This window comes from Patagioenas fasciata, chromosome 4 (assembly GCF_037038585.1).
Source record: "Patagioenas fasciata isolate bPatFas1 chromosome 4, bPatFas1.hap1, whole genome shotgun sequence".
Taxonomy (NCBI): Eukaryota; Metazoa; Chordata; class Aves; order Columbiformes; family Columbidae; genus Patagioenas; species Patagioenas fasciata.
The window spans coordinates 4,646,673-4,661,063 of record NC_092523.1 but is presented as its reverse complement, the minus strand read 5'-3'; the positions used below and the strand labels follow the sequence as shown (position 1 = coordinate 4,661,063).

Sequence of the window (14,391 nt, the reverse complement as noted above, 5' to 3'; positions counted from 1 at the left end):
CTCAAATTCATCCTAATAGGCAGGAGGGGGCAAAGACAAACACATAGAAAAATGAAATGGGCTGAATACACCATATGTTGTCAAGAGTTTTCAAGGTGGGGCAAAAGGTGGAAAAATCTTCAAACGCTGGAACATGAGATGCATGTGGGATAAGAGAAGTGTTCAAAGAAGTCAGGTTATGTGAAAGTCATGCAAGATGCCAGGTCAACAACCAAGTGTCTTTGGCTGTTGCCTCTCCTAGAAGAGGGGAGATTCAGGCTGGACATGAGGAAGAAATTGTTGTCCCTGAGGGTGGTGAGAGCCTGGCCCAGGTTGGGCAGAGAGGTGGTGGATGAACCATCCCTGGAGACATCCCAGGCCAGGCTGGACGGGGCTCTGAGCAACCTGAGCTGGTGAAGATGTCCCTGCTCAGGGTAGGGGTGGCACTGGGGGAGCTTTGAAGGTCCCTTCAACCCAGACTTCTCTATGATTCTATGAATGGGCACGCAAGAGGCACCAGCCTGGCTTGGGTACAGCCCAGAGCTCTGCAAAGCTCTTCTGCTCCAGGATCCAGCACACCAGACACTGCCCAGAGCACAGGACATGGCACCCACCGCAAACACCAGTGCTGCTGTGGGTGATTTGGAAAAGGAGAGCAGACTGAGTGCAATCTGAAGAGTCACATCTGCAGTAACTTTTAGCATATTTATTTTTGGTTTATATTCTTCCACACGATGAGTTTATTAAACCAAACTTAAGCTATATTTCTCGGTTTGAAAGCCTATGCGTAAGCAATTAAATCTATTTTCATCTTTAAAATTAATTTCTAAAGAAAAAAAACACAAAACAACATAAAATAAGATGTCATAGCTACTCTGTTATTATTACACTTTTTTTGCTAAATACCTTTTTACAGAATCATAGAACAGTTTGGGTTGGAAGGGACCTTCAAATCTCACCCAGTGCCACCCCTGCCATGAGCAGGGACATCTTCACCAGCTCAGGTTGCTCAGAGCCCCGTCCAGCCTGGCCTGGGATGTCTCCAGGGATGGTTCATCCACCACCTCTCTGCCCAACCTGGGCCAGTGTCGTGGTTTTGATTGCGAGGTGACAATAAACCCGTGGCAGATGTATTGTTAACCGTCTCTACCCCCTTCCCACTCAGGACAGGGGATCGGGAGGGAGAGAAGGACAGAGGGAAGAGAGTTGGAAAAATTTAAAATGTTTTTTTAATGCTACTGATAAGAATAGAGAAAATAATACAAAATATACAAAACCAATCTTGAAAGTCTCAGCAACTGCAGAGCCAGCACCCGAAGTCCTGGACTGGACTCTGCAGCCAACTGGAGCTGGATTCAGTCTGTCACTGGGCCTCAGTTCGCAGGGACGACTGGCAAGGTGCTCTCCTAATGTCGGCCATAAGGAAAAGGGGACGAGATCCTCATGATCTCCCACTTTTATATGAACTATTCACGTGAATGGGATGTTATACTCTGTTGGTCAGTCTCTTGGTCACCTGTTTCTCGTTGCCCCTCTCGCGAGATGTCCATCCATGCTTATCAATAACCCTGCACTCCATTGCTATGTTCACCAAAACATGTATCTGGTTCTCCAGGAAAATGCAGCTAATATGAAGCTTTAGCTGACAGGCAAATTCACTAAAAGACAAACTTACTTTTAACAAAACCAGGACAGCCAGGATCTCACCACCCTCAGGGTCAGCCTGAATCTCCCCTCCTTTAGTTTAAAACCATCACTTTGTGTCCTATCACTTGTTATCTATGAGCTTGCTATTGGCCACAAGTGAAAATTCGAGCAACTAGTCCCTTGCTCCACACTGACCCAACGAACTAAATGAGAATGAAAATTCCAGTACTGACTTAATTTAGGATTATTCTAAAGAACAGGTATGTACAGAAAGGAAGAACTCTCCTCAGCAGAGCAATATTGCTTGTGTATTCTTCAAAGGTCACCTGCACTACATTGAACGCATCTGTGTTGAATACACTAAGCATGAGTTCCATATGCTTAATAACCCCATTATATGGTAGTAAAAGGTTTGAGAAGTCTCATCAGTGAGCATGAATGACTACAGCAGCACATAGAAATACACTGTATAAGAGAGAATGTTCAATAAATCAAGGGGAAAATATTAATCACCTCATTGAAGAGACAAAAAGAAGAGGACATTTCTTCACAATCTGAGCACTTGCTGCTCAAACACATAATATTCAAGAACACCAACCGCTTCTGAGGATGTGGGAAGAGATACTAAAACTTAATTTACCGAACAGGAAACTAAATACGGTCATTTTGACCGCGTGCTTAAGGCAAAACTGCAATGTATTTCTACATTTCTTCGGCTGAAAATCAATGCTTTGTTTAAAATACACCAGGAGCTCAGCTCTCTCTAGTTCCATACTATTACATTTTATAAAAACATGCAAGGATTGCTAAAACATTTGTTCGGATCCATTAAAAGGTGCATAAGCAATAGAATTAATATTTCAAAGAAAATAACATAGGGATAATAAATAAAAAAAGAAAAAAATATTCACATATCCATGGCCTGAATTCTTTGAACTGCAAATAAATCAGTCAGTCTTCAGGAATATGTATTGAAGGGAAATGGAACCAAAATTGTCATTGCTTTTCAGAACAGGGATCTATTGTAATTAGGTTAATTCACACCTCAAAGCAAAATCTTGTAATTAGCGTATTATTTTGTAATATTATTTAGTAGCATTTCTAACTTTTTTGGATTGGTGACATAGAGCAAATTTAGTGGAAAATACAAATGTGAGTAAGATCATCTGAAGTAACATCACTCTGAAAAATGAAGCTAAGATGGATTATAAGCTTTAATAACTAAATTGCTCCTGAAGTCATTAGAAACGTACATATTGAATCACAGAGGTTGTGTATCTATTTTCTCTTTTTTTCTGCCAAATCCTTCAAAAATATATCCAGTTCCTAACCAAAGATTCTGGTAGCACTGGGTTGCTCACCATTCTAGAAGAACTTTTCCAGCTCATGTGTTATTGACACTTTATTTATAGATTGTATTTACTTATCTTTTCAGTTTCCAGTCGGAGGATTTTGTCGGATTAAAAAAATCCTTCACTTCAAGAAACCTTTTTTGCTGATACATCGATGTACACCGGTTAAGAACATAATACCTCTTAAATTACAACTCCCGTAGCACTTACTCCAAAATTCCAGCTGAGTATCAGTTGACATTGAGATGTTTTAGTTCCAGCTTGTGATTCTTACATTTGAATTTAGTTTAAATTAATTCCAGAATATTATTTACACTGAAGTGCTAGCAGAAATAGCCTTAAAATCTATACTGCTAGTTAATTTAAGGCAATTTCCTTTTATTGATAAGCCTGCACATGAATGAAATACATCCAAAGTCTTCAGTCTGCCATTAAAAGACAAAGCATTTGTATAATTCTTCTCTGAACTCCTTCCAATTTATCAACATCTTTTTTAAGAATGGGGAATCCTTCCAATAATAATCTCTTCAATGCTATAACAATAATACCGCCTTACTAAATTTACTTTATACCCACAGTTGATCCACTTAAGGATCATATTATCTTTTGCTACTATGAGCTCCCATTCAGCTGGATTCGAAGTTGCTGCTTAAAAACCCGTAACAATGCATTGGATTCACATTTAGTGATATTAATTTTATTTTTCCAAGTTAAAGCACTGAATTACAATGGAAAATTATCCTAGACTTCGAATTATTCTGGTTACACAAATCATTATATTAGCAGTTATATCTGCTGCAATAATTTTGAAGTTTTTTATTTTAACCACTGGGACAAAAAAATAAGTGTCAAATGCTTTTAGTGAGTACAAGTTTACAAAACAAGACAACCAAAATGAATATCCATTACTACTTTTGTAACAAGGCCACCATCTATTAACTGCGCAATCAGCTTTCACAACATAAGCTGATAAACCTATCCTGCTTTAATTAGCATTTTTGACATAAAAGAGACTGTGATTTGCTAATGTATCTGTTGACTGCGAGAACTTTTGGGAGTGACATGTATCTCACAAGATAATAATAAAAACCCACACACACTTTAAAAAAAAAGCCACATATAAACAACTGCTTATCGAGCAAATTGAAAACAACCAACTAAAAATGCAACCAAAGCCAATTTTCCTTCAAAACTTTTAGATGTTCCCCTTCTACAGCGATGACTCCAATTAAATCAACAAGATTCTTAAGAACATGCTGAGCTGTATGTTTGAGAACAGAAAAGTCTCAGGTCTGCTTTGCTGCGTCTTGCTATGTAACTTCAAGGACACAAGCAGATAAAAGATATTATGATAATTATTCATATTAGTTTGATTTTCTTGCTTAGAGTTTGGAAATCCCAAGCAATAACATCAGCTTGGAGAAGAGAAGCTGAGGGGGGATCTTGTTTATGCTGATAAATATCTCCAGGGTGGGTGTCAGAGGATGGACCAGACTCTGTTCAGTGGTGCTCAGTGACAGGGTGAGGGGCAACGGGCACAGACTGAAACACAGGAGGTTCCATCTGAATATGAGGAGAAACTTCTTTCCTGTGAGGTGCCAGAGCCTGGCCCAGGCTGCCCAGAGAGGCTGTGGAGTCTCCTTCTCTGAGACATTCAAACCCGCCTGGACACGACCCTGTGTGATCTGCTCCGGTGACCCTGCGTGAGCAGGTGGGTTGGACTGGGTGATCTCCAGAGGTCACTTCCAACCCCAACCAGGCTGGAATTCTGTGATTCTAATTTTCCGAAAACTCTTTCATGGATCAGTTGCGAGAAAACCATATGTGAGAAAATAATATGGTTAGGAAAATGGTCAGACAAGTTTCAGAACTCCAGGTTATACTATTTCATTAGACAGGATGAAGACAGTTTCTTCTCTTGGTTTGGCTTTGATGAGAAGATGCTAGAAGCCTGAATGCAGAGCCCACCTACTCCAGGTGACCCTGCGTTAGCAGGTGGGTTGGACTGGATGATCTCCAGAGGTCCCTTCAACCCCAATCAGTTTGTGATCTCAATCCGTGAGATCAGCTATGTAAATGGCAAAGAGCATCTTTGTTCTGCTCATATAAGAGCCAAGGCCATGACACAACGTACACAACTGCAGCGAGTTGGATCGTTTATATATTCACCATGTTTGCAAAGGCATCCAGCAAATTTCTTCTCAGGATTTACTCATCGCACTTGGATAGACTCATACCAAACACAGCAAACCTGCTTCGTAAGGTCAGGCTACCTGTCCGACTGAAGAGTCAAAGCACTAAATGTTTTATTTAAGTTAAACTATGAGAAAAATGTTTCGTCCATGCCACATTGTTATGGTTCAAGGCAAGGTGGCAATAAACTGTGGCTGACGCTCCCTGTTATCCCCACCACCCCTTTCTTTAGATCGGAAAGATGATAAGAAAGATAAGGGGAAAGGAAGGGAGACTTAGACTTCAACTTGAAGAGTTTTAAGTGGTTTTACTAATGCTACTAATAAATAGAGAATATATACAAAATATACAAAACCAATCTCAAGTGCTCAAAATGGATGTGGCGTTACTCCAGCAGTACCTTCTGGTAACCCTAAATGACCAATAATTTGCTAATGATGAACAAGATGGAAGAGTTCCTCAAGGGACAGAAAATCTAATCCAAAGAATTACACACTAGAGTAAGTTCATTCTGACCATAAGCTTTTTCAGTCACCATTTACAGCACAGGTATGACACTCTCAGCATAACTTGCATTTCCAGCTATGATACACCAATAACAAATTATCTCACCATCTCTCCATATATCTTGTGTGGCAGAAGAGAAAAAAAAGTAGCCACTGTATTGCATTGCTCTGAATTTAAGCACTGTTATTGAATAAAAACAGAACACGGGAATAATGGATGAGATCTAAAGCCCTCTGAGTCTTCACTCTGTCCCCACCAAATGCTAACGTGCATATGCATAAACTCTGAAGTACAAACATACATAAACACTTTAAAACAGGGAATAAAATCACCAGGAGGCACAGACTGACAAGGTCCAGACCTTACAGGGCACTGCATGCTATAAATAATCTGCAGCTTTCTATTTTCAAAAATAGAAAAGATAAAACTTAGCTAAAAGTAGCTAACAGCACAAAAAGTCTCTGTACTAAGGAGATCCCAGCTAGTGCTGGCAGAATGCTGCAGATGTTAGTGGCATAAAGAAATGACGATGGCCAGAATGCAGCGGATGTTTCTTGCAGAATTTAATGTATTATTATTATTAAGTGATACCTAGCATAACATTGGAGAAAGGAGGTAATCACAATGCCAAGCCTGACAGTGTTCAAGAAGAGACTGGATAACGCCCTCAGACACACAGGGTGACCTGTGGAGTTGTCCTATGCATGGACAGAAATTGGACTCAATGATGCTTGTGGGTCCTTCCAACTCAGGACATTCTATGATTCTATTACTCTGTTCCTATCCAAAAGAATGACTTCATAAATATCGTTTAAAGTTCATTTTCAGTTAGAAAAATTCCATATTCATCTTCTAATAGGATTTGGTTTCACCTCCCTGGTGTAAATGGCCATCAGTTAATTAGTTGTGCACAGTCCAACCTTCTGCACTCTCAGAAACACCACAGATCTGTGAGTGTTCTGATAGAAGAAGAGCTTAAACAGATATTAACTGCACAATCAGGAAAATAGTCCTGTTCCAGAAGAAAAAAATAACCTTATCATGCAGCTGAACTGAGCTCGAATGATCCAAAAATAAATCTTTATAATTCAGCTTCCCTTAGGTCCAACTTGCTTGTCAAGTGGTCCAGTGTGGTCCAGATGTAGCTCCCTGACAATAGAAATCAATACTGTATTTCCTACAGAGCTTAGTTAGCACACCAGATTAAGGGTTCAAATGCAATAAAACCAAGGTTCACTAAATATAAATTATATCCAACTAACTGGAATGGTTGGGAATAGATTTGTTTTTCTCATGGCAATATAGAAATTGGTCCATTTTCCAAATACGCTGCACAAGGGATTAGATAAGCACAAGACCATGAGCTATAACATTAACCATAATTATTACAATTTACTAAATAACTTGCACTAATTAAAACTATTTGGAATTCTATCTAATGATTTTTATTTTATAGATATAGGGATGTAATTTTACTGAGTGATACTATATACAAAAAAATGTAAAATCCTTAATCAATTATTTATCTGCCTTATGACATAATATTGTTCCATTCTAACTTACTGAAATGGGCATCTTCAATTTATTGGGGAAAACAAACAAACAATATGCACTGCAATTTAGAATTCTCTCTTCACTGGATTCAAAGAAGAGGAAATGAAGTAAAACTACTTATTTCTCCAATACAAGAAATTCAATTACATGTTCAAAAAGTTGTGGGTTTTGTTTGTTTGTGGTTTATGGATTTTTTTGTTTTGTGGTTTGCTTTATATATATATATATATGTATTTATGTCCAACTCATCTAGAAACCTATAAAATAAAGAAACCAGAATGGAAATATTCATAAACATTGAATAAAGCAATAGCCCAACTTTTTCTGCCCCTCCTGGGTAGCATTTTTTCCGCTAAACCAGAATTGCATTGCTCCTCATCAAAAATACAAAGGTAAGGAACTTGGGCACCTTAGTTTCCACCACTGAAATAATCCACGTCCTGTAGTTCAATTTGTATTTCTTTATGTACATTTCTTGAGACGTGCTATCAAACACAAATCTAGCTGAACCAAAAGTGATCTCAAACCACTTGAGAATCAACAGTTGTAGTTCCACTTCTTGGCCAATATATTCTCTTTCTTGGGTAAGGTGTTGGAAAAAGAAAACAGAGCAAAACAAGAAATTCACTCACAGAAAACTCAGGAATTTGCTCTTTTCACAATAAATGATGGTTCACAGCAGCTTTGCTTCCTACGCCAACACCAGGATCGGAATAACAGAGAGCTCGTAACATAATTTCCAGTTGGCACCACAATGAGTTTGGGATTTTAGTTCATCTTCCATATCATCAACAAAATTATCAAGGTTTATAATGAAAGTTTATTCCCATGTTAGCAGCCGCTACGTGAACAGAAACTCCTCTCTCTTTGTTTTTGAGCGTGTAAAGTTGGGTATGTTGTTAGAGGATTTCATATCCAGAACAATTTGTAGAAGGACAATGTATATATTTTTTGAAAAAACAAATTAAAATAGTAGATGTAATTTCATTGGAAAGTGACTCACTGTAAGGAGCACAGGAACCATACAGCGACAACATATTGGGGAATTAAAGAAGTAGCGATTTTATTTTCTGTTTTATTCCAAAAACAAGAACACCAAATCTGGTCTCGCACTCAAAAGAAATCCTACATCTCCATCCAGCAGAGCAGCCTCAAGATCCACAACGCGTACTAGAAAATCGTTAGTAACAGATGGGCTTAGCTGGCATTCATTTTTAATATAATGAGCATTCCTAGAAGAAAAATGACTTGTGTGTGTATTCGAAACAACGGCGCTAATATCACATTAGACACATTAACAAGAATCACTTTAATTTGGCCCTTTTTAGACCACTGAACAAAAGTTTTAGCTTCTATTAGCAAACTTTACTCAATTGAAAGACAACTGGTTGAGCATATGCTCCTAATCCAAGGCAGCATAAAATGAAACAAGTTTTAACAGTTTATTTAATTTGGTTGAGTTTGTTCATTTTGAATATATAACAAGGCAAGAGTGTGGACTCAGATCCCTGTCTTAAATTGACTGCTTCATACATTTCTAAGCTGCTTTTAAGACGAACGTAAGTAAATAGTTGTTGCTGCTGTATTTGTGCTCATACTTTGAGACTATAAATTATTCAGAGCAAGAACAACTAAACTTGTTTGAACAGAGCTTTCCACCCGCGATCACAAACAAAAACTGTTCAAGTTTTTATTATCGAAGGTTATGAAGTTAATTAATGTAAAATGAGCAAATATAGCTTCAGATTAAAAGAAGGAAAACAAACCAGAGATACTTGCCTGGGTAACGAGTGGCTCCAACAGCCTCTCTACTGTGAGAGTCCTGATTTCCAAACTTTTGGGGTCCCATTTCAAAATGATGGGTGACGTTGCCGAAGTCATACTCCCTACAACAGACAAAGTTACACAAAGTCCATTAAAATTATGAGTGTAATACCCAAATACTCCCCGTAATTTGTTTAGAGAATAGTATATACACCATTCCCGTTCACATATACAATGTTCTCCATAATCTTGCTAGAGTTTGTCGGCTCCTGAGAGTTCCCAGGTGCATCACAGTCATGCCCACTGAGTGCTTAAACATTTATATTCAGAATTTGTTGCCATCATATACCACTTAAGAACAGATACCATATCATGCTGCACACATGCTGTATTGGGTGTACAAGGCAAGATTTTGTGGGCCAGGGACTGCCCCATGTTGGCACAGCATGGACCCATCACAGGAGGCACCTGATGCTGGTGACGCTTCTGGGAAAACACATTTATGAAAGCAAAAAACGTTGCCTAGAAGTATGAAGAAGAGAAAGTGGGAGCGACGAATCTGCAAACCCCAAGATGGGAGAAGGAAAAGGGGGAGGACAGGAGTTCGGGAAGGACCCAGGAGTATCGGATGGACCCAGGAGTTTGGGAACAATCCATGTGTCTGGGAGGAACCCAGGAGTTTGGGAAGGACCCGGGTGTCAGGAAAGGACCCAGGAGTTCTGGAAGGACCCAATTGTTCAGGAGGGACCCAGGAGTTCGGGAGGGAACCAGTTGTCTAGGAAGGACCCAGGAGTTCGAGAGGAAGCCAGGAGTTTGGGAGGGAGCCAGGAGTTCGGGAGGGACCCAGGAGTTCGGGAGGGACCCAGGCGTCCGGGACCAATCCATGTGTCCGAGGGGGACCCAGGAGTTCAGGAGGGTCCCAAGAGTTATGGGGGGACCCAGTTCGGGAAGGACCCAGGAGTTCAGGAGGGAGCCAGGAGTTCAGGAGGGATCAAGGTGTCCCGGAGGGACCAAGGTGTCCGGGAAGGACTCAGGAGTTTGGGAATGATGCATGTGTCCGGGAGGGACGCAGGAGTTCAGGAGAGACCCAGATGTCTGAGAAGGATCCAGAGGTTCAGGAGGGACCCAGGAGTTCAGGAGGGACCCAGATGTCCAGGAAGTGGCCCAGGAGTTCAGAAAGGACCCAGGCATCTGGAAGGGACCCAGATGTTCGGGAAGGACAGAGGAGATTGGGAAGGACACAGGTGTCTGAGAAGGACCCAAGAGTTCGGGAAGGACCCAGGCATCCAGGAGGGACCCAGGTGTTCGGGAAGAACCCAGGAGTTCAGGAGTGACCCAGGCATCTGAGAAGGACCCAGGACTTCAGGAACAATCTGTGTGTCCAGGAGGGACCTAGGAGTTCGGAAGGGTCCCAGTAGTTCAGGAGGGACCCAGGTCTTCAGTAAGGACCCAGGAGTTCGGGAAGGACCCAGGTGTCTAGGAAGGACCCAGGAGTTTGGGAATGACCCAGGTGTCTAGGAAGGACCCAGGTGTCCAGGAGGGACCCAGGAGTTTGGGAATGACCCAGGAGTCTGGGAGGGACCCATATTGACCCATTTAGATTTCAGAGCTCCCTCTAATTCCAAGCTCCAGCCAGGTCAGTGCCACTCAGAGATTTGCGCCCCATGGCAGTATCACCCGTATGGCTGAATCCATCAGCACTGACGGCACCATCCACTATTTCTTCAAAACTCCCCATAAAACACAACAAATTAGTCGCTGTGAAGACTGAACATGGGAGGGTTGGTTTGTTTCCAGCAATTTTTCCCTCTTTACGTAAATGGACAAGTTACCAAAGCCAGAGATGGAAAGATAACAACCTAATGACCATTCATATTTGCATTACACATACAGAGCAGTAGAATAAGAATTTACTCTCATTGTAGCCAATTTCTTAATCAAATCTCTACGTTAAAGTTTCTATCTTTATACACACTATGCAATTAGCCTGTTTTCAAGACACAGGTTGATGTTATTTGGCTCACGTGCTCAGTTTCAATAAGCTAAGTTTGTGTCACCAACCAGCACAACGATGCTCGAACCTTCTTGGGTTTTATCGGGGTCCTGACTGGAGAATTGAATAAAACCAAGAGAATTCAACCACGGCAAATATCATTATTGTTTCACTTGGAAAGTATCCAATATTGTCATTTATCCCTGCTCATGGTGCGTTGGTTCTTTAAGCCGGAGTTGTTTTGAGGTTTGTACATTCAAATATCTCATCCTTCTGCTGTTCTCGCTAAGCCACAGTATCCTGTCACTTGTTCTGCTGCAACCTGCAACGCGCTCTAAGCTTGGCCCTTGTGCCTATTTTGGTGCTGTTCAGTTCCTTTTTATTACATTATTTATTACACCCCATTCTTTAAATTCCCTGTTTGTCTTCACATCATTCCACTGTGCCATATATGTATTTTTATTTTAATAATTCTTATCGCTGCAGCTGCAGATTTGTAATGTCCGAGAGCAGAATAGATGTGGCAGCTTCCAGTCTGCACATCGTATCTAACAGATTATCAGCAGTCTGGGACCCAGGAGTCCGGGAGGGACCCAGGTGTCCGGGAAGGACCCAAGCGTTTGGGGGGGACCCAGGAGATCAGGGGGGACCCAGGCGTCTGGGAAGGACCCAGGAGTTCGAGAGGGACCCAGGCGTCCATGGGAGACGAAGGCGTTCGGGAGGGACCCAGGAGTCCGGGAAGGACCCAGATGTTCGGGATGGACCCAAGAGTTTGGGAAGGACATATGGACATGTTATCTATACTAGTTAGAACTTTTATATTCACTGATCTAGAACCCAGGTGTCCAGGAAGGACCCAGGAGCCTGGGAAGGACCCAGGCATCCAGGAAGGACATATGGACATTTTATCTATACTAGCTAGAACTCATGTACTCACTGTTCTAGAACCCTTTAGAAACTTCTTTTAAATTTGCCGCTGATATCTGTGCTATGAGCACAGGTGGCCACAGTTCCAGTGAAATTAGTGGCTACATGTGCAATTCCCGACAGGTGGACAGAATTTCTCACCTTCATCACTGTGATTGCAACTGGGTCCCACGTCAACCACCCCTTCAAGACGCATCTACTTGTGGTTTTTCTTTCAATTAAGCAAACCAAAAACACCACGAGGGCTCCGAATCAGTAAAAATGAGATTTTCCTAGAACGCAGCTTGGCCGTTACAAATAAAATTTTGGAAAGATAGAAACAAAACAGATTTATAGCAATTTCTCTCCTTTGTACCATTTCTTCCAGTGTAGATCTCTTAGATCTCTTACTTTAGTCTTGCTCTCAGGTCTAATGCTTTGTTGGGGCTTGTTGGGTAGGACAACGTTTTACTATGTCTTTGATAGCCTGAAAAAGTCCATTTCCAACAGTGTTATAACAAATCATCTTGGCTGTCTATTCATTACTTATTAAGGCATCAGATTTCTGGTAATGCTACACGTTCCTGACTTGATTCTGTGTCTCACGTTGCCTCCCTGATCCACTATACTCTTCTAATTTAAACAAAACATAAATAGCTCAAGCTTTATTATTTTATTATTTTCTTTCCTACTTTCTATTTTTCTTTTTGTTATTTTCTTTTACTTTTCCTTAGTTACTGACAATAAATTAACTGATCTCAGGACTAAATACAACATCTATTGAAGTGCAGAATTCCAACCCACATAATCCCATTGTCTTTCCCCTCTCCCTTCCAACCAAGAACCATAGAACAGAATTGCTTCAAAATTCTTAAAATGGTTATGAAAAAGACAGTTGAAATTTAATTTTGATTTTTAAAAGTGATAGAAAAGCAGGAAAAATGACCAGGATCCTGATTACATGCACAACAATACACTCTGGGATTGATTATTAATATAATGAGTTATTAATCTGTAAATTATAATAGCTTTATGGAAATGTCGGCTTAACGCAGAGTAGCAGCCAAAAATAAAGGGAGGAATTATTCCGGCAAGGAAATAGAATAAAACAGAAAATCCCATTATAAATCCACAGCATGAATTCTATTTGGCCATCACTGTTCTACAAAGAAAAACTGCAGAACTGAGAAATACGTGGTGGCAACAAATACAATCAAGGACTTCAAAAAATAATTAAATAGATTAAAAATCTTCATTATGCAGAAAAAGACACTGAGGGGGAATATAATATGGCCTGGAAAACCTGGAATATCATGGATAAAGTGAAAAAATCTTATGGAAAAAGAAGTGTCAAAAAATCTGCATGTTAAGTTATCAGCAAAGGTTTTGGAATTCCGAGTACTAGAAGTTTGCATTGGCTCATAAATGAACTCAATGCACTAATGAAAGGGAAAGGGAGGGGGGAAAAACCACAGAACTAACAAGAAAAACCCAACAGATTGACCTGAACCTCCTGAGCGTGTTCTTCAAGTCCAGTAGAACATCACCAGCTGCTTTCGCTGGACTTTGATGAATCAACTGTTTCATGTCGTTAAATGGACTTTTAAACTCTTGACACACTGGCCTATAGTCTACCATGGTATAAAGAGAAATCACTTGGAGACAACCTTCAGGAATTTAAGGTGACTGTAAGGGAATAAATGATTGGGCCAACATTTTGGAGTAAGATAAATCTCCTCTCTTCTCTCTCCTTGTGTGACAAAATAACCGGGACACATGGCGCCAAGCTATTGCAGCATGGAAAACTTTGCCCTGACAAGGCAGATCAGAAATGAAAGAATGCAGCAGATAGGGAGGGTAAATATAGAGATGACAGCCTCACCTCCATCCCCAGGAAAGCGATGGAACAACTTATCCTTGGTGCCATCTCAAGGCATACCAGGGATAAGAGGGTCATTAGTGGCAGTCAACACGGCTTCACCAAGGGGAAGTCGCGCTTGACCAACCTCATTGACTTTTATGAGGACATAACAAGGTGGACGGATGATGGCAGAGCAGTGGACGTGGTCTACCTTGACTTCAGAAATATAACAAGGGCAAATGTAGAGTCTTGCATCTGGGTAGGAACAACCCCAGGTTCCAGTGTAAGTTGGGGAATGACCTATTAGAGAGCAGTGTAGGGGAAAGGGACCTGGGGGTGCCATTTAAATATGAGAAGAAGCTTCTTCCCAGTGAGGGTGACAGAGCCTGGCCCAGGCTGCCCAGGGAGGTTGTGGAGTCTCCTTCTCTGCAGACATTCAAACCCGCCTGGACACCTTCCTGTGGAACCTCAGCTGGGTGTTCCTGCTCCATGGGGGGATTGCACTGGATGAGCTTTCCAGGGCCCTTCCAACCCCTGGCATTCTGGGATTCTGTTCAGAGGATGCTCTATGGGTTATTGGTGCCAAAAGAGAGAGAAAACACATCAGACACTACATATATGTAAGATGTGTAGAT

General features: G+C 41.0%; 1 protein-coding gene across 3 annotated transcripts in view; it reads right to left on the bottom strand.

Moving 5' to 3' along the window:
* CTNNA2 (catenin alpha 2) overlaps positions 1 to 14,391 on the bottom strand; it is a 529,887-nt gene that overhangs the window by 428,979 nt on the left and 86,517 nt on the right. For 2 of the 3 annotated variants that reach the window (XM_065836058.2, XM_065836059.2), the window contains exon 2: positions 9,012 to 9,118. The exons of the other annotated variant lie outside the window; for it this stretch is intronic. In XM_065836058.2, coding sequence (XP_065692130.1) covers positions 9,012 to 9,113 — 102 coding nt within the window. In that variant the 5' untranslated portion in view covers positions 9,114 to 9,118. The remainder of the gene's footprint in view (positions 1 to 9,011; positions 9,119 to 14,391) is intronic. 3 annotated transcript variants of the gene reach the window in all.